At 46.1% G+C, this 13,077-nt stretch overlaps 1 protein-coding gene across 1 annotated transcript in view; it reads left to right on the plus strand.

The window, feature by feature from the left end:
• The window catches only part of PPFIA1 (PTPRF interacting protein alpha 1), a 109,362-nt gene that overhangs the window by 78,302 nt on the left and 17,983 nt on the right, over positions 1-13,077 (plus strand). Inside the window, exons 17-21 of the mRNA XM_036876023.2 lie at positions 991-1,222; positions 3,284-3,313; positions 5,926-6,077; positions 7,063-7,235; positions 7,573-7,666. Of these exons, the coding sequence (XP_036731918.1) occupies positions 991-1,222; positions 3,284-3,313; positions 5,926-6,077; positions 7,063-7,235; positions 7,573-7,666 (681 nt within the window). The remainder of the gene's footprint in view (positions 1-990; positions 1,223-3,283; positions 3,314-5,925; positions 6,078-7,062; positions 7,236-7,572; positions 7,667-13,077) is intronic.

Genomic DNA, 13,077 nt, shown 5'->3' on the forward strand with positions numbered 1-13,077 from the left:
AGGAGGTCGACAGGATGAACATAAAAAGAACTGCGGGCTTTGTAGTAAAAAGTAGCTTGTGCTGCCTATGTTTCGACTTTGTGAACTGACTCTTCAGGCAGCCTGTTCCCACCCAGGAAGCGCTGAGATTTTCTTTCCCATCATTATGGGAAACAGGAAAAGATATACTTCAGCTTTTACTTGTTACAATGTAGTGCAAGTAAAGTTACTTTTCTTTGTGCAAAAAGCTGACCTGAAATAAATGGTAAAATCTATCCACTGACTTGTTATCAATAACTAAAAATACTTTTAGGATATGTAAGAACTTGAATTGGAAAGGTTACTACAAGGATCCTGTATTTTAATATTAAAACAGTTACCTAGTCAAGCATTAAAACTGTTTAATCATCCTCTGTACATTAGGGGAGGAGAGCATTAACCCCAAATGCCAAATTAATGTAGCACTGTTGACATAAATCCAGAAATTCAGATGAGGCTGGTAGAGATTTCCATCAAGTGATACTTTTGTTCGAATTCAATCTTGAAAAAATTAACTCAGTGTTTCATGAAGTCTAGAACTTAAGTGTTTGGAAACTCCTAATTGCTTTGTGGATTGATTATTTGATTATACTAGAGATCCTAATTTCCAGTTGAAAAATTTGATACATAAATGTGTGCAGCGTTGCTCTGAGAATAGGGAAGGTAAGAGCTGTGAATTCAGGTGTCTCATTGAAGAGAGTTGCCAACCAGCCTCCATCAGCATGTTAGTGTAAGTAAGTAAAATCAAACATGAATGATCAGAAGCAAATTTTAGGATTCAGTGATTTACATTGTGTTGTTCTAAAATTGAATATATTTTAAAAGATTTAAAAAATAGAATATTGCTACTAAAGTGTTCCTGGAGCAACTATTGAAGTTTATCATAATACAGAATGCAAGCTCAGATTGTTATCCAGACACATTAACCTGTTTGCTAATGAAGGAAGGATGACCTGTTTTGTCTCATCTTAGGCTGATACAAGAAGAAAAGGAAAACACGGAGCAGCGGGCAGAGGAGATCGAGAGCAGGGTCGGCAGCGGGAGTTTAGACAATCTTGGTCGTTTTAGATCAATGAGCTCTATTCCCCCGTACCCTGCCTCCTCGCTGGCTAGCTCCTCCCCGCCAAACAGCGGGCGGTCCACCCCCCGCAGGACTCTGCACAGTCCGGCCAGGGAGGTGGATAGACTGGGCGTCATGACCCTGGTAAGTAGTGCTGGCGCCTTCTCCCTGCTGCGTCTCTCCCCCAGCACACCTGACGTAAGTCATGGACACACGAATTTGCTTTTTTCTTTTACCAGAAGAAAGTCAGGCGTATGTGTTGTGCTCAGAGGCTCAAGATTTTTTAAGCCAGCTAGCATTTAGTCGTTCAGCAATAATAACACAGCGACAAATTAATATTTGGGTGACCAGGTCAACATGTCAGCATGAACTCGTCAAGCTTTTATTTGTGCAGCCTTGGGTATGGGCCTGTGCCAGAACAACAGCTACAAGGGGGAGTGTTTTTGTTTTTTTAGGAATAGACAGTTTGACAAAAGTAAGTATAGGCAGCCATCATAGCATATAAAAAATGTACAAGGAACCGAGCCGTCTTTCTTTATATTAGGAATGCCTAACTGGAGCGTTCAAGGTATGCAGTCAAAAACCACAAAAAATAAACCTAAATCAGTCCTCCTAGTCATGCTCTCGGCAGCGTGCTTCACGCCAGTGCTGTGTGGGGCCAGGGTCGTGCCACTTAAAAGAATCCGCTCCACGTGGGCTGCTTCAACCCTCGGCGTCTGCAGATGCGGTGGTGTCGTGCCTGCTGGTGACCATGTGTAGCTTTAAAGGCTTCTTCTAACTTCCTCACATGTAGTTCAGGTTTGTGAGCGCACTGCCTGTTTATCACCGGGAATCATAGTCACAGCGTTCTGCTTTTTAGCTGCATTTCTAAGTTTTTTCTGTCACTGTCGTTTTTATTGTTAGCTGCATTGTTAGCTATGTAATTAATTCAACTATGATTCATTTTAGTGGCATATGGAGTGGTAACTAATCCATTTTGTCATTTTGACATACTATTCTTTTATAATTTACCTAATTATCTAATTAGCTAATATTTTAAACTCCTTGACAATTTTATTTGTGGTTTCATGCTTCTTCCCTTCCAGAGAATTTTTAAAAATAGTTCTGTATGGTTTTTTCCCTTGTTTTTGTGGTTCTGGGTGCCCCTAACAGTACCTGCTTCCGTGATGGGTTTTGATTTCCTGTGTCATCGTTTGTCTGGCTTATTGTCGTGCTCCTCCCAGCCCCCCCCCCCGCGTCCCCACGATGTGCTCCGTCAGGGCTCGTTAGAGGGGCTGACACTTGGTCTTCATTTCCCGTTAGTGTGTCCCCCCCAGTAGCGGTAAATTAGCTAGTGTTCATTGTGTAATAGATGTGGATCGGGCATGATATAGATCACTGTTTTTACTTTTATGCAAACTATGTAGGATATGTCTAATTCATACATGAAATGTTTCTTACATAGAGAAATAATGCACCAAGTATAGAATTAATCAAAGGTTGACGCAATGTATTTTCTGGTTTTGGTGCTTGTGTTCAATACTGTAAATCTCATCAACTTATTGAATATGCACAATTAATGCCTTTAATTGACTCTTTAAATTAAAATATCTTATATGAATCGTAGAATATAAAGATTCTACCTAGTATTATGCCAGCTTTTATTCTTACATATTTTCACAGGATGCTGTGCTTTAATCAATATATTTATTTTTGAGAAGTTTTTAATCAAATTCTAGGTAAGGATTTTATGTTCATGTCCAGTAGTTCATGTAATTAACTAGAGGTAGCTTTGTTCGGTATTATAATAGGTATTGCAGTAGCTTTCTCATCAATTAGATTGGTCTTTTTTTAATATAACACGTTTTTCATTAAGGAAAATAAGTCACAGAGAAATTTGGCTTAAAATAGACAACTGTTAGGGCCCTTTGTTATATAGAATGCTGTATTTTAATCAACTGTGTATGTTGTAATAGAATTTTATCTTAATGAGCAATATTGTGTACTGCTTCTCTAGTAAGTCTTGAATAACTCACTGTATTTAAATTTGTGGTGAAAACAATTGTTCTGTTTCCAGTTACATTTTCTCTAAATCTTATCTCAGTTATGTCTGTCCTGTCATTCTCTTTTTAATGTATTTGCCCGTACTGATCCTTGAGTTTTTAACCTCAAAGTGTATAGTAAGTCTGGTTTCTGTTCATTTCTTTGCATGCTTCTATCAATCAGCCTAGTGACTTAAGGAAACATCGCAGAAAGGTAAAACATCTAGTGACTTAACATACTTCTGTTTCTCTTTGAGTATTAAGGAGTACCTGTCATTTCCCATCAGTGACCACTGTGCAGCTGTGTAACAATGAGTAACTGACGTTTTATCCAAAGGGCGGCATGATGAGTGCTCTGTGGGGACGGGCTGGGTGGTTTTTGTAGACTTTGGCCCTGACGGAGGAGTGTGCTGGCCTCCTGCTCGCTGGCCTTCTGCTCATTGCCTGCTTATTTGTAATAGACGTAATGTTTATTAAATGAGAAATTATGAAGCAGAGCCACAAATTACCGGGAAAAACCCATTTCAATAGGCAGAGGTAGCAGCATTTCCTAAGCTCTTACTCTGTGCCAGTCCCTGGCTGAGTGCTTTATGAGTCTTACCTCATAGAATTCTCACTCCTCATAAACTTCCTGTGAGATACAGGTCACTGCTGTCACCCCTGCTTTACAGATGTGGGGACTGAGGCTCAGGGCAGCCGGGCACTGCGCCTAAGGCTGTGCAGGCGGTACGCGGTGTGGGTGTGCAGTTTCAAAACCTGCACCTTAGGCCCTTCGCCACCTGGCCTGCCTTTCGTCCAGTGGCTCACTTCTCCTTTACAGTGTCCCTGGTGGTTGGGGGCGGGGGAGGGTCAGGGCCCTACCCTGCACGGATGACCTTGATGGTGTCTCCCAGGTCTCGGAGGAAACATATGCGTTAAGGAACACATCTGCTGACCGAAGTGTCTTCCTCATAACTCTTGCACTCTGGTCTCTAGTCTGTGCCACTGTTAAAACCTGCCTGACTGTGCACCTAAAGGAGCCCTTCAGATAGGTCAGGCAGCTGTCCTCTAACAGGGCAGCGCAGTGCAGGGGCACTGGCAGCCATGTGAGCCCCTCCACCTTGCAGGACAGTGTCTTGGTTTAACTAAATTCTTCGGTTCAAGCCCCATGTTAAGGGAAGACAACAGTAGAACCGTGCTTCTTGGGGTGGGCCTGTCTGCATGGGTCACACGGGGTCAAAGCACTTAACATCAGCAAAGAGGCTCAGCACACCCTCAGTCCTGCTGACTCATATTTGTGTTTTTCATGATAGTAAGACTTTCTCAGTGAAAGAAGCAGCATGTTGATTTACACCCAAGCAGGACAGCCTGATCCTCCTGTTCCTATGCTTACTTGAGCTCACTGACTGGCTACTTTGAGGGCCTTACCCTGGGGTTGTTGGGAACGTGAAATCAGGCGTGTGCAGGAGTGCCAGGCACAGTGCAGACATGGCCTGTGTGTGCCGCTCATTGCCCTCCAGGAGACATTAGGAAGGGCTTGCTGTGCTCGGGGGGCTTCGACCTGGAAGCTGGGGCGGGCCTTCCCTCACGGATCCGCTGGCCTCTGTCCACAAGGCCACCTCAGTCACGCGTGTCACCCCCATCTGTTCTCTTTTATCCTCTTCCATTTTTTACAAATCATGGTTGTAACCTGAATTTGAAATCTGTCCCTGTTAACTGTAAGGTTGATCATTTCTTGTTTTTGTTGTCTGATTATTGTAGTAAGAAATTGGGAGAGGATGCAGAATTTATCCAGCTATTGCTTAAGATTATGTCTTAGATGAGTTCAGCTGCACCCGATCAGCTTGGCTGTCACCACACCCCTGCAGGCTGCAGTGGATTGGTGTTCATTACACAATCCCATTAAAAAAGTACAGGTTGGCTGCTCAAGTCTCATCATTTACACAAGTTTTTTTTGCCTTCCATATTTTATGAAATCTAGCCCAGTCTTAAACAACCACAAACCCCAGATGTGTATGGCAGACCTGGCTGGACCCGAAGGGGTCAAACTGCTCCTCGGTGCTGTCCCCACCGCTCTCCTTCCCAACTCACATTCCCTCACAAAAAGAAAAACTGGGCACCTGAAGGACATCACCTTTTAGTAAAAACCTAGGATTCCTTCATCTAAGCCATATTGAACAGATTGTTTTTAAGCTGCGTGTAAGTAGTTCATAACATCCAGTCTAAACATTATGGAGAAATATAAGCCAGACACCTGTGTATTTGGGGTGGAGGGCTTAGATAACCTTTTCGCTTTTTGACTTGTTATGGATTCCAGTAATGTGCTTCGTTACTAAAAAATGATGCTGGATCCTGAGACAAGCTGTTTCTTCCCTCACCTCCGCTACCCCCACCCCCCAAACAAGAAGGTCTGGACGGCTTCTCCCAGGAGTCTCTCCCTTGCCAGAGTTTCTTTTGAATAGCAACAAGAGGTGAATCCTTTTCTCCTCGGCCTTTCATGGGGACTGTGGTTGGGAGTGACGTGCTTCAGGTGTGGTCCAGATCCCTTTGCCCCTCCGGGACTGTCCTCACGGTGGCACAGGACTCTGGGGAGGGCAGACCCTCAGGCTGTGTGGAGGCCAGGAGTCGGGCTGCTCTGTGACCCTGCCTCTCATAAACCTGCCAGTCCTTCAGCATGGCACTAGGCTGAAACAAGGCTTTTCGTACTTGGTAGAAAGCACAGCTAATAGGTTTTCAAGTAAGTTTACAGTTCTAATTTTAAACTTAAGTGATTTTTCTTTTCTTTTCTTTTTTTTTTTTTGGTCACAGTTAATTGTTAACTAATTTTATACTTACTGAACCCTACAGTTGCCAGCTTCTCAAGAAGAGGTACGAGATGACAAGACAACGATAAAATGTGAGACCTCACCCCCACCATCCCCAAGATCCCTCCGGTCGGACAGGCCGTACAAAGGGGCACAGCACACGGTCAGCCACGAGGATGTCAGGGACGCGAGAAAGTAAGGACCGTGCCCTGCCTAGAAACTGCCCCCCACTCAGAAACTACCCGTCTTCGGTTCTAAGGAGTCGTTTAATCTTCTTGAAAAAAATGAACGATGATGTTAAAGAAATACCAGTTAAATCGGTTGCATTTACTTAATGGTAATCCTGGGATGCTGGCCACTGCTCGGGGCACACACAGGGAACCCAGAGAAGATGCGTGTCTGTTTGGGCAAAAGTCAGTTTGGGAAGAAAGGAGTTAAATGATACCAGCAGTTTTAGTTAAACTTCATTGCTTCAGATTCTACAAATTGACTGTTTATAGAACTTCCATTCTAGATGGAGCATTTATTTGCCCAGCACAGTGTATTTCTGATGCTGCCCCTCCGAGGACAGCCGGTGTGTCCTGGGTACTCGCTCATGCCTTTGTGACCCGTTGACGGTTGTGTGTCATCCTCACCCGTTCACCCAGTGCTTCCTCTCGAGAGACCACTGGAAATTGTTCGTTCGTGATCTGCTCTGCAGCCTGCCCCCTGTTGAGTTTTTGTTCTAGACCAGGCGGTACCTGGTGGAGGGCGGGAAGGTTGATCCTTACAGCAACCTTGCAGCCAGTTACAACCACTGTCCTTTCTGGCTGAGGAAAGTCACTCTCAGGGAGGTGGCTGGGGCTCTGAGGGGACGGGATCCTCTTCCCGGACTGAGGGTGACCCTCGGGTCAGCAGGGCTCTATGCATTAGACGGCTTGGAGTCGGGGCCCTCGAAGGAAGCAGAGCTCCCTTCCCAGAGAACCTCAGCTTCCCAGACACAGGTCTGTGTTGTGGGGTCATGGGAGCCTACCTTTCTGTGCATGATGCCCTTTGGGAAGAAGATATGCACAAAAGAGGCTTGAAATTTTTGTGAAGTTGGGAGGATGAGCATTAAAAATGTGGGGTGTTCTGGTTTGTGTGAAGGGAGTATTTTGTTATGATGAGGTCACTTGTTAAAGATCCTTTTCTGTCCCTGAAGCTCTACGGGCTCCCAGGATGGCCCCGTGAGCAATCCCAGCAGCAGTAACAGTAGCCAGGACTCGCTCCACAAAGCCCCCAAGAAGAAGGGCATCAAGTCCTCCATCGGCCGCTTGTTTGGCAAGAAAGAAAAGGGCCGACCTGGACACACCAGCAAGGACTCTTTCGGGCAAGGTCGGTGGTTTCCATCAAACTCCTTGCCCCCGGGGGTGAGGAGGGGCGGGCCACCTTGTGTGGGCCTCCGCGGACCCCACCTCCCCACAGGCGGGGTGCTCTCCAGGAGCCAGAGTGGGGAGGCCCGCGCTGCCCCGAGGCTGGGGACCAGGGAGCCAAGGCCGATGCCTGTCCGCCTCTGTGCCCCGAGCACTCCGTGTGCTGGGCATCCAGTCAGAAACACAGCCGTCAGAGCGTTTTTCGCTCCGCCTGCCAATAGTCTTCTGCCGGCCCAGCAGGCCCCTGGCCCAGCCGTGTCGGCCTCTCCGCGCCATGTGGCCATTCTGCTTCCTTGTAGCTGGTGTCTCGGAGACAGAGAGCTCGTCTCAAAGTGCCTTGGGGCTCAGCAAACTGGGAGGACAGGCTGAAAAAGACCGTAAACTGCAAAAAAAGTAAGATTTTGTTATTTGTCTATCTCACTGAACAGGTTAGCAGTTGTTCCTAGTTTTTGACTAACGTTTATTTATTAGATGTAATATTTATTTATTGATGTATTACATAGTTACATATATATATTATCTTCTGAAAGATTAACCTAAAGCCTTTTTTAAACTGGGCCATCTAGAGGGCTTAGAGCATTTAGGAAATTTAGAAAGGGCTCACGCACACGGTCTCCCAGTCCATTCCTGGGAAGTGACCTAGCGGGGACACGTGTTGCAGAGTGGGGCCTGGCGTCAGAGCCTCTGAATCTGCATCCTGACTCCTGCACAGGTGAGCTTCGGGGCTGGGAGGTCACTGAGCACTCCTGTGCTCCACGTCTCATGTCGGTAAAGTGGCGGTGATGGCAGTGCAGCCCTCACGGGTTTGGGGACTATTAGATATGTGCATGTCTACATAAATTGACACAAAGTGCTTTAAATGGGCCAGCACATTGTAAAATATATGTAACTCTATGTAGAAATACGGCCACTAAGGTGACTTGATACCCAGCATTCAGAATTTGCCATTTATACTAGTGACCTGTTGAATAGCCACTGACTATGGTGTCCTTTTTAACTCCTCTGATAGGTTTTATATTTTTATCTTAACGACACTCAGTTGAGTAGTCTGTTCATTGAATTCTAATTCTGAACGGTCTTGATTTTGAAAATAAGTAGTAACATTGGGAATCAGTTTGTACAAAGGAGCTCCAGCTTGGTGATGCCCAAGGCGAAGCGCCTGAAACCAGGTGGAGGCAAACACTGCCGCTGCCGTGCTTCTCTGGGTCTGTTCTCACCCAAGCAGGTTGTGTGGCGTGTGGGCCAACCACATCCATAACCAGAGTTAAGCAGACGGTTGAGACAACATCCCGATGAGCTGACAACTGAAGAGTAAAGCCGAGCCCTCCCTCGCGCAGAAGAGGCCATTGGTCCTCAGAGGCACGGTGGGCGGTGCAGGGGACAGAGGACCGGCCCCTGTGAGGAGGTTGTGTTGCTGGGCCCTTGCCCCTCGGGCCGTCACGGGCCCTGTGACACATCTGATCGGGGAAAAGTCACCTGACCGTTCTCTCAGGTACCCCGAGAAGCCAGCACTGGGCTGGCACTGGGGTAAAAGCTGCTTGCCTCCCAGGGCGGCACTTGAGTCCTGGGGACCCTCCCTGCTAGAGGTCACTTTGCCATTAGCTCGGGTTGCCAGTTCATTTTTCTTCTGTGAAATCTGCCTCCTTTTAGTGCTCTTCTCAGGAATCATAGTGATTATCTTAACTGGCTTCCTGTTGATTATATTACATGTGAAATGCTATTAATTACTGCTCACAATACCATAGCAATACTCAGTCTGATGGTTCTCTAAATGGAAATCTGTAGAAACCACTTAGCAGCAAAATCTGATTTGAATGTTGGGATCTTTGTATAAAATGTTTCCAATAACTTGGGCAATCGCCCTTTTTCTTATGTGAGGCATGTGAGGCGTAATAGCAGAGCTTGGCCTTTGCCTCTGGGTGCTGCACCAGGGAAATGCCAAGCCTTAGGTTTGCTGTTGTTTTATTTTGCAACCTCCTACTCTGTGAGGTTCGGGGCTGTGCCCTCTGGGCCTCGCACCCTGCTGCCCACAAGTGTATGTTGCACATGAGATCAAAAGTAGTATAATTTGGCCAAAATGTTCCCCTCTGTTTTCTGCATTTATTTTGTGATTCTCCAGGTGTATGCTTGAGCACCTAGCTGTATGAGAACAGCCCTCCTTGGGTTATTTGCCCCACCTGGATGTGATTAAATTTCTCACTGGGGGCGTGTGTACATGTTGGTGGTAGGTGGGTTTCTGTGGAGCGATGATGTTCAGAGTGATGGCATCAGCTGGGAACGTCTAACTTTGTGTTACCGTCATAGCTTGTATCTCAGTGTTTAAGAGTGGGTCATTCTCTGTACGCTGTGGTCATGCATGGCAAGTTGTAGAATGTGCTAGTAAGTTAATAGGGACAAAATCAAAGTATGAAGGCTATTTGTCTGACTACAGTGGGTAATTTTAGTTCTGTCAATTAACCAGAGATAAAATTGACTTTCAGAAAAATGCTTTATTTATAAATGTGAAAAAAATTTGAGTTATCCAGAAAAAAATTGTTCGAATGCAGTTTAACATTTATAGCATTATAGTTGTAAGGATCAAGACATATTTCTCAAAGTATTTTCTTCTTATTAACCCCAGATTTACCTCTCGTGTGTGTTTTTAACTGCTTAATTTGCCCAGCCAAATTCATTCACTTTAAGAGAATTTTCAAGGACCTGGTGAATCTGATGGAGAGCTGACCTTCAAGTTTTCTGAAAGCTTCAAAAAGCACATTGTGGGCACATTGTGCCTGACATGCTTTGAGAATCCCGGGAGGACACAGCTGTTGGGAATTAGACGTCTGGCATTGAGCACACAACAGGGCTTCCACAGTATTCATGGAATTCCCTGATACTGTTTGGACGCGGTCTCTCTAAGAAGCTTGTGTTTTAAACACTCTTTCCCTTTTCTCCTTGGTTGACACTGTAGTGTGCTCACCGGCGAGCTGACTCTGTGATTGCGGCCGAGCGTGCTGAGTGGCGGACAGCCTGCAGCGCTGGCTGCCCCAGCCGCCTGCTCCGAACCGAGCTTGCCCAGAGTCTCGCTGGTGCTGATGGGACACAGTGCCTCCACTTTACTCTCTCCCGCACCTCCGCAGCACACTGTGCGTGTGGGTGAGGAGCGTGCTGCCTGGATCAGAGCCGTGTCCATGCAGTGGGGCCCAGGGAGCTTCATCCAGACGTGGTAGATACAGTGTTAAAAGTGTCAGTCTAAAGGAAATAAGACAATGTCTGCTATTTGGATGGTACCGTTTATGCAATATTTGAGCCGCAAAAGGTCATATGCAGTTTTTTACAAAAGACAACTTTACCAATGTGCTTATGTCCTAATCATAAAATGTGTGTCATTATTCAGAGATTACATGACTTTCTCTCATACCCGAGCTTGTACCCCATAGAATTTAGCATATTTCTAAATGTCCTTCTCCTGCAACTCTTAATTTTAAGGCTAGGAAGCATGCCATGTCAGTTTACTATTAGATCAGGTGATTAAAAGTCACACTTAGGGTCTAGGATTTGACCCTTGAAGTAGGAAACCAAGTCCCAGCTGAGGAGCCTGCACCACACAGCCCGAGCCCTGGCAGTCCCAGTGCGCACCTAGTTCACTCCGCAAGCGAGGGGGCCTCTCAGGCTTGTCTCCTGAGTCCAGCCGACCTTGAACAACACGGGACCCCCACACAAAGATCTGCGTATAACTTGTCACTCCCTAGAAACTTAACTACTAATAGCCTACTATTGACCAGAAGCCTTACCAAGAATATAAACAATTAACACATATTTTGTATGTTATATGTATTATATACAGTATTCTTAAGATAAAGTAAGCTGGAGAAAAGAAAATGTTATTAAGAAAATCATAAAGCAGAGAAAATACATTTATAGGACTATACAGTATTTATTGATGACATGTTTACTTTGTTTAGTCTGTTTACAAGATGAACTATCTGTCAGTATCTTCATCAGTATTGTCTTACATGACACAAAACACTGTAGGTGTTACATAAATACCACTCATGCTAGACATCAAAGATGAAAAGATAATGTGAAAAAGAAATTCGTATTTATTTGCAGGGATAGCAGTTCACACACTGACAACAAAGAAGCAGTGACATAATCACTTTATGATGGCTTCAGGGAACCTAGCCTGAAAACTCATGAATAATTGTTAGAAGATTGTTACAGCTACAGTATTACAGTCATACAAAATATGGCATTGGAAACATTGTTACTTTTTATAAAAAACCACTTTTCAAGTGATGATAGGCAGTTTCTCCAACTCCAAAAGAGAGTCTGACTGTACTGTACTGTTAATTCTTTGAAAGCAAAGTTATAAAACAGTAAGGAAACTAACATGCTGTTACTTTTGTATTAAATATGCACTTTGTGCCTGTGTAAGGATGGCCCTCCACCTCCGTACAAGCCTTATGCCCGATGTTCTGCACGGTGAATGCTCAGGTGAGCGTCGCACAGCTCTTGCCGTGGTTCCTAGGTTTTCGCATGAAGATGGGCACACGCGCAGACGCGGCAGGCCCCCTTACCAGCTGCAGCACGAGGATCGCCGACTGCTCACAGAGTGGAGGTGGGCTGCCCTAACGGGCTCCCTCCTCGCGGTCTCCACACTGAGCAGGCGGGGAGCGGCGAGGGCGGGGACGGGGGGCACGGGGCACACACACACTCGGCCTCACTTCGCAGACACGCGCATCGTCGTTCTGGCTCCTCACCTTTTCTTCCCCTGAAAGCATTTCTGCGTGGCACTAGTCCGTCTTCCGTCTTTGGTCCAGTTTCAGCGCCCGTGTCGTGGGAGGGTCCCCGTTATAAAAGAGGCCAGAAGCAGTCTTGAGCCATCAGGACGCCCCCGCCACGTTGCCCAGCGACATCTCCTGTGCCTCCTTCCTCGTCATCTGGCCCTGTTCAGAGGCACTGGCCTCCGCCAGGTCCTCTTCTGTTCATTCCTGTGGTGTGGTGTCTGTCTCTTAGCTCTTCATCCTCCAGGATACATGTTTTGAAACCCTTCACCCCCACCATTTTTGCCATATCCACGGTCTCCTTTATGATTCCTTGATCGGCTCTGTCGTAAATCCTGTGAAGTCATGTGCAACATCTGTTCAGTTTTCTCCAGCCAGAATTTACTCCTGGGGGCTTGTGGGCTTTCACAGCTTTTCTGTGACAATGACGGACTCTTCAGTGGTGGGCTCCTCCCAGGCTTTCATGATGTCCTCTTTGTTGGGGTGCTCGTGCATGCCGTAGTCCTCTCCATAGAGTACTGTGTAATGACATGAGCCCCTGATCTAGAGGCTAACTTAGAGACATCATGTTTGGGGGCAAGCAGGCCACTTTGACACCTTTGGTGGTGAACTTACTGAGTTCTGGGTGGCCAGGGGCATTGTCCAGTATCAAAGGAACCTTAAAAGGCAGTCCCTTACTGGGACAGTACTTCCTGATGGCAGCAAAAAACATCGACGGGCCCGATGCAGGACAAGTGATTGCTGTTATCCAGACCTTCTCTGTACAAGCCAAAAGACTGGCAGCTGGTGTTCAGCTGGTGTTTATCTCTCCCTCCGAGGCTGGGCTAGCAGCTTGTAGATAGAGGCATCCTGATCATAAACCACACTGCATTTGCCCAGCACGGTAATTAGCCTCCCCTGCCTGCCTTAACCCAGCGCTCACTTCTCCTCCTTACACTGGTAACTGTCCTTTGTGGCATTTTGTTCCAGAGTAGGGCACTTTTGTCTGCATTAAAAACCTGTTTAGAAGATGCCTTCTTCGTCAGTAATTTTCTTAAT

This window comes from Manis pentadactyla, chromosome 9 (genome assembly GCF_030020395.1).
Source record: "Manis pentadactyla isolate mManPen7 chromosome 9, mManPen7.hap1, whole genome shotgun sequence".
NCBI classification, from domain to species: Eukaryota; Metazoa; Chordata; class Mammalia; order Pholidota; family Manidae; genus Manis; species Manis pentadactyla.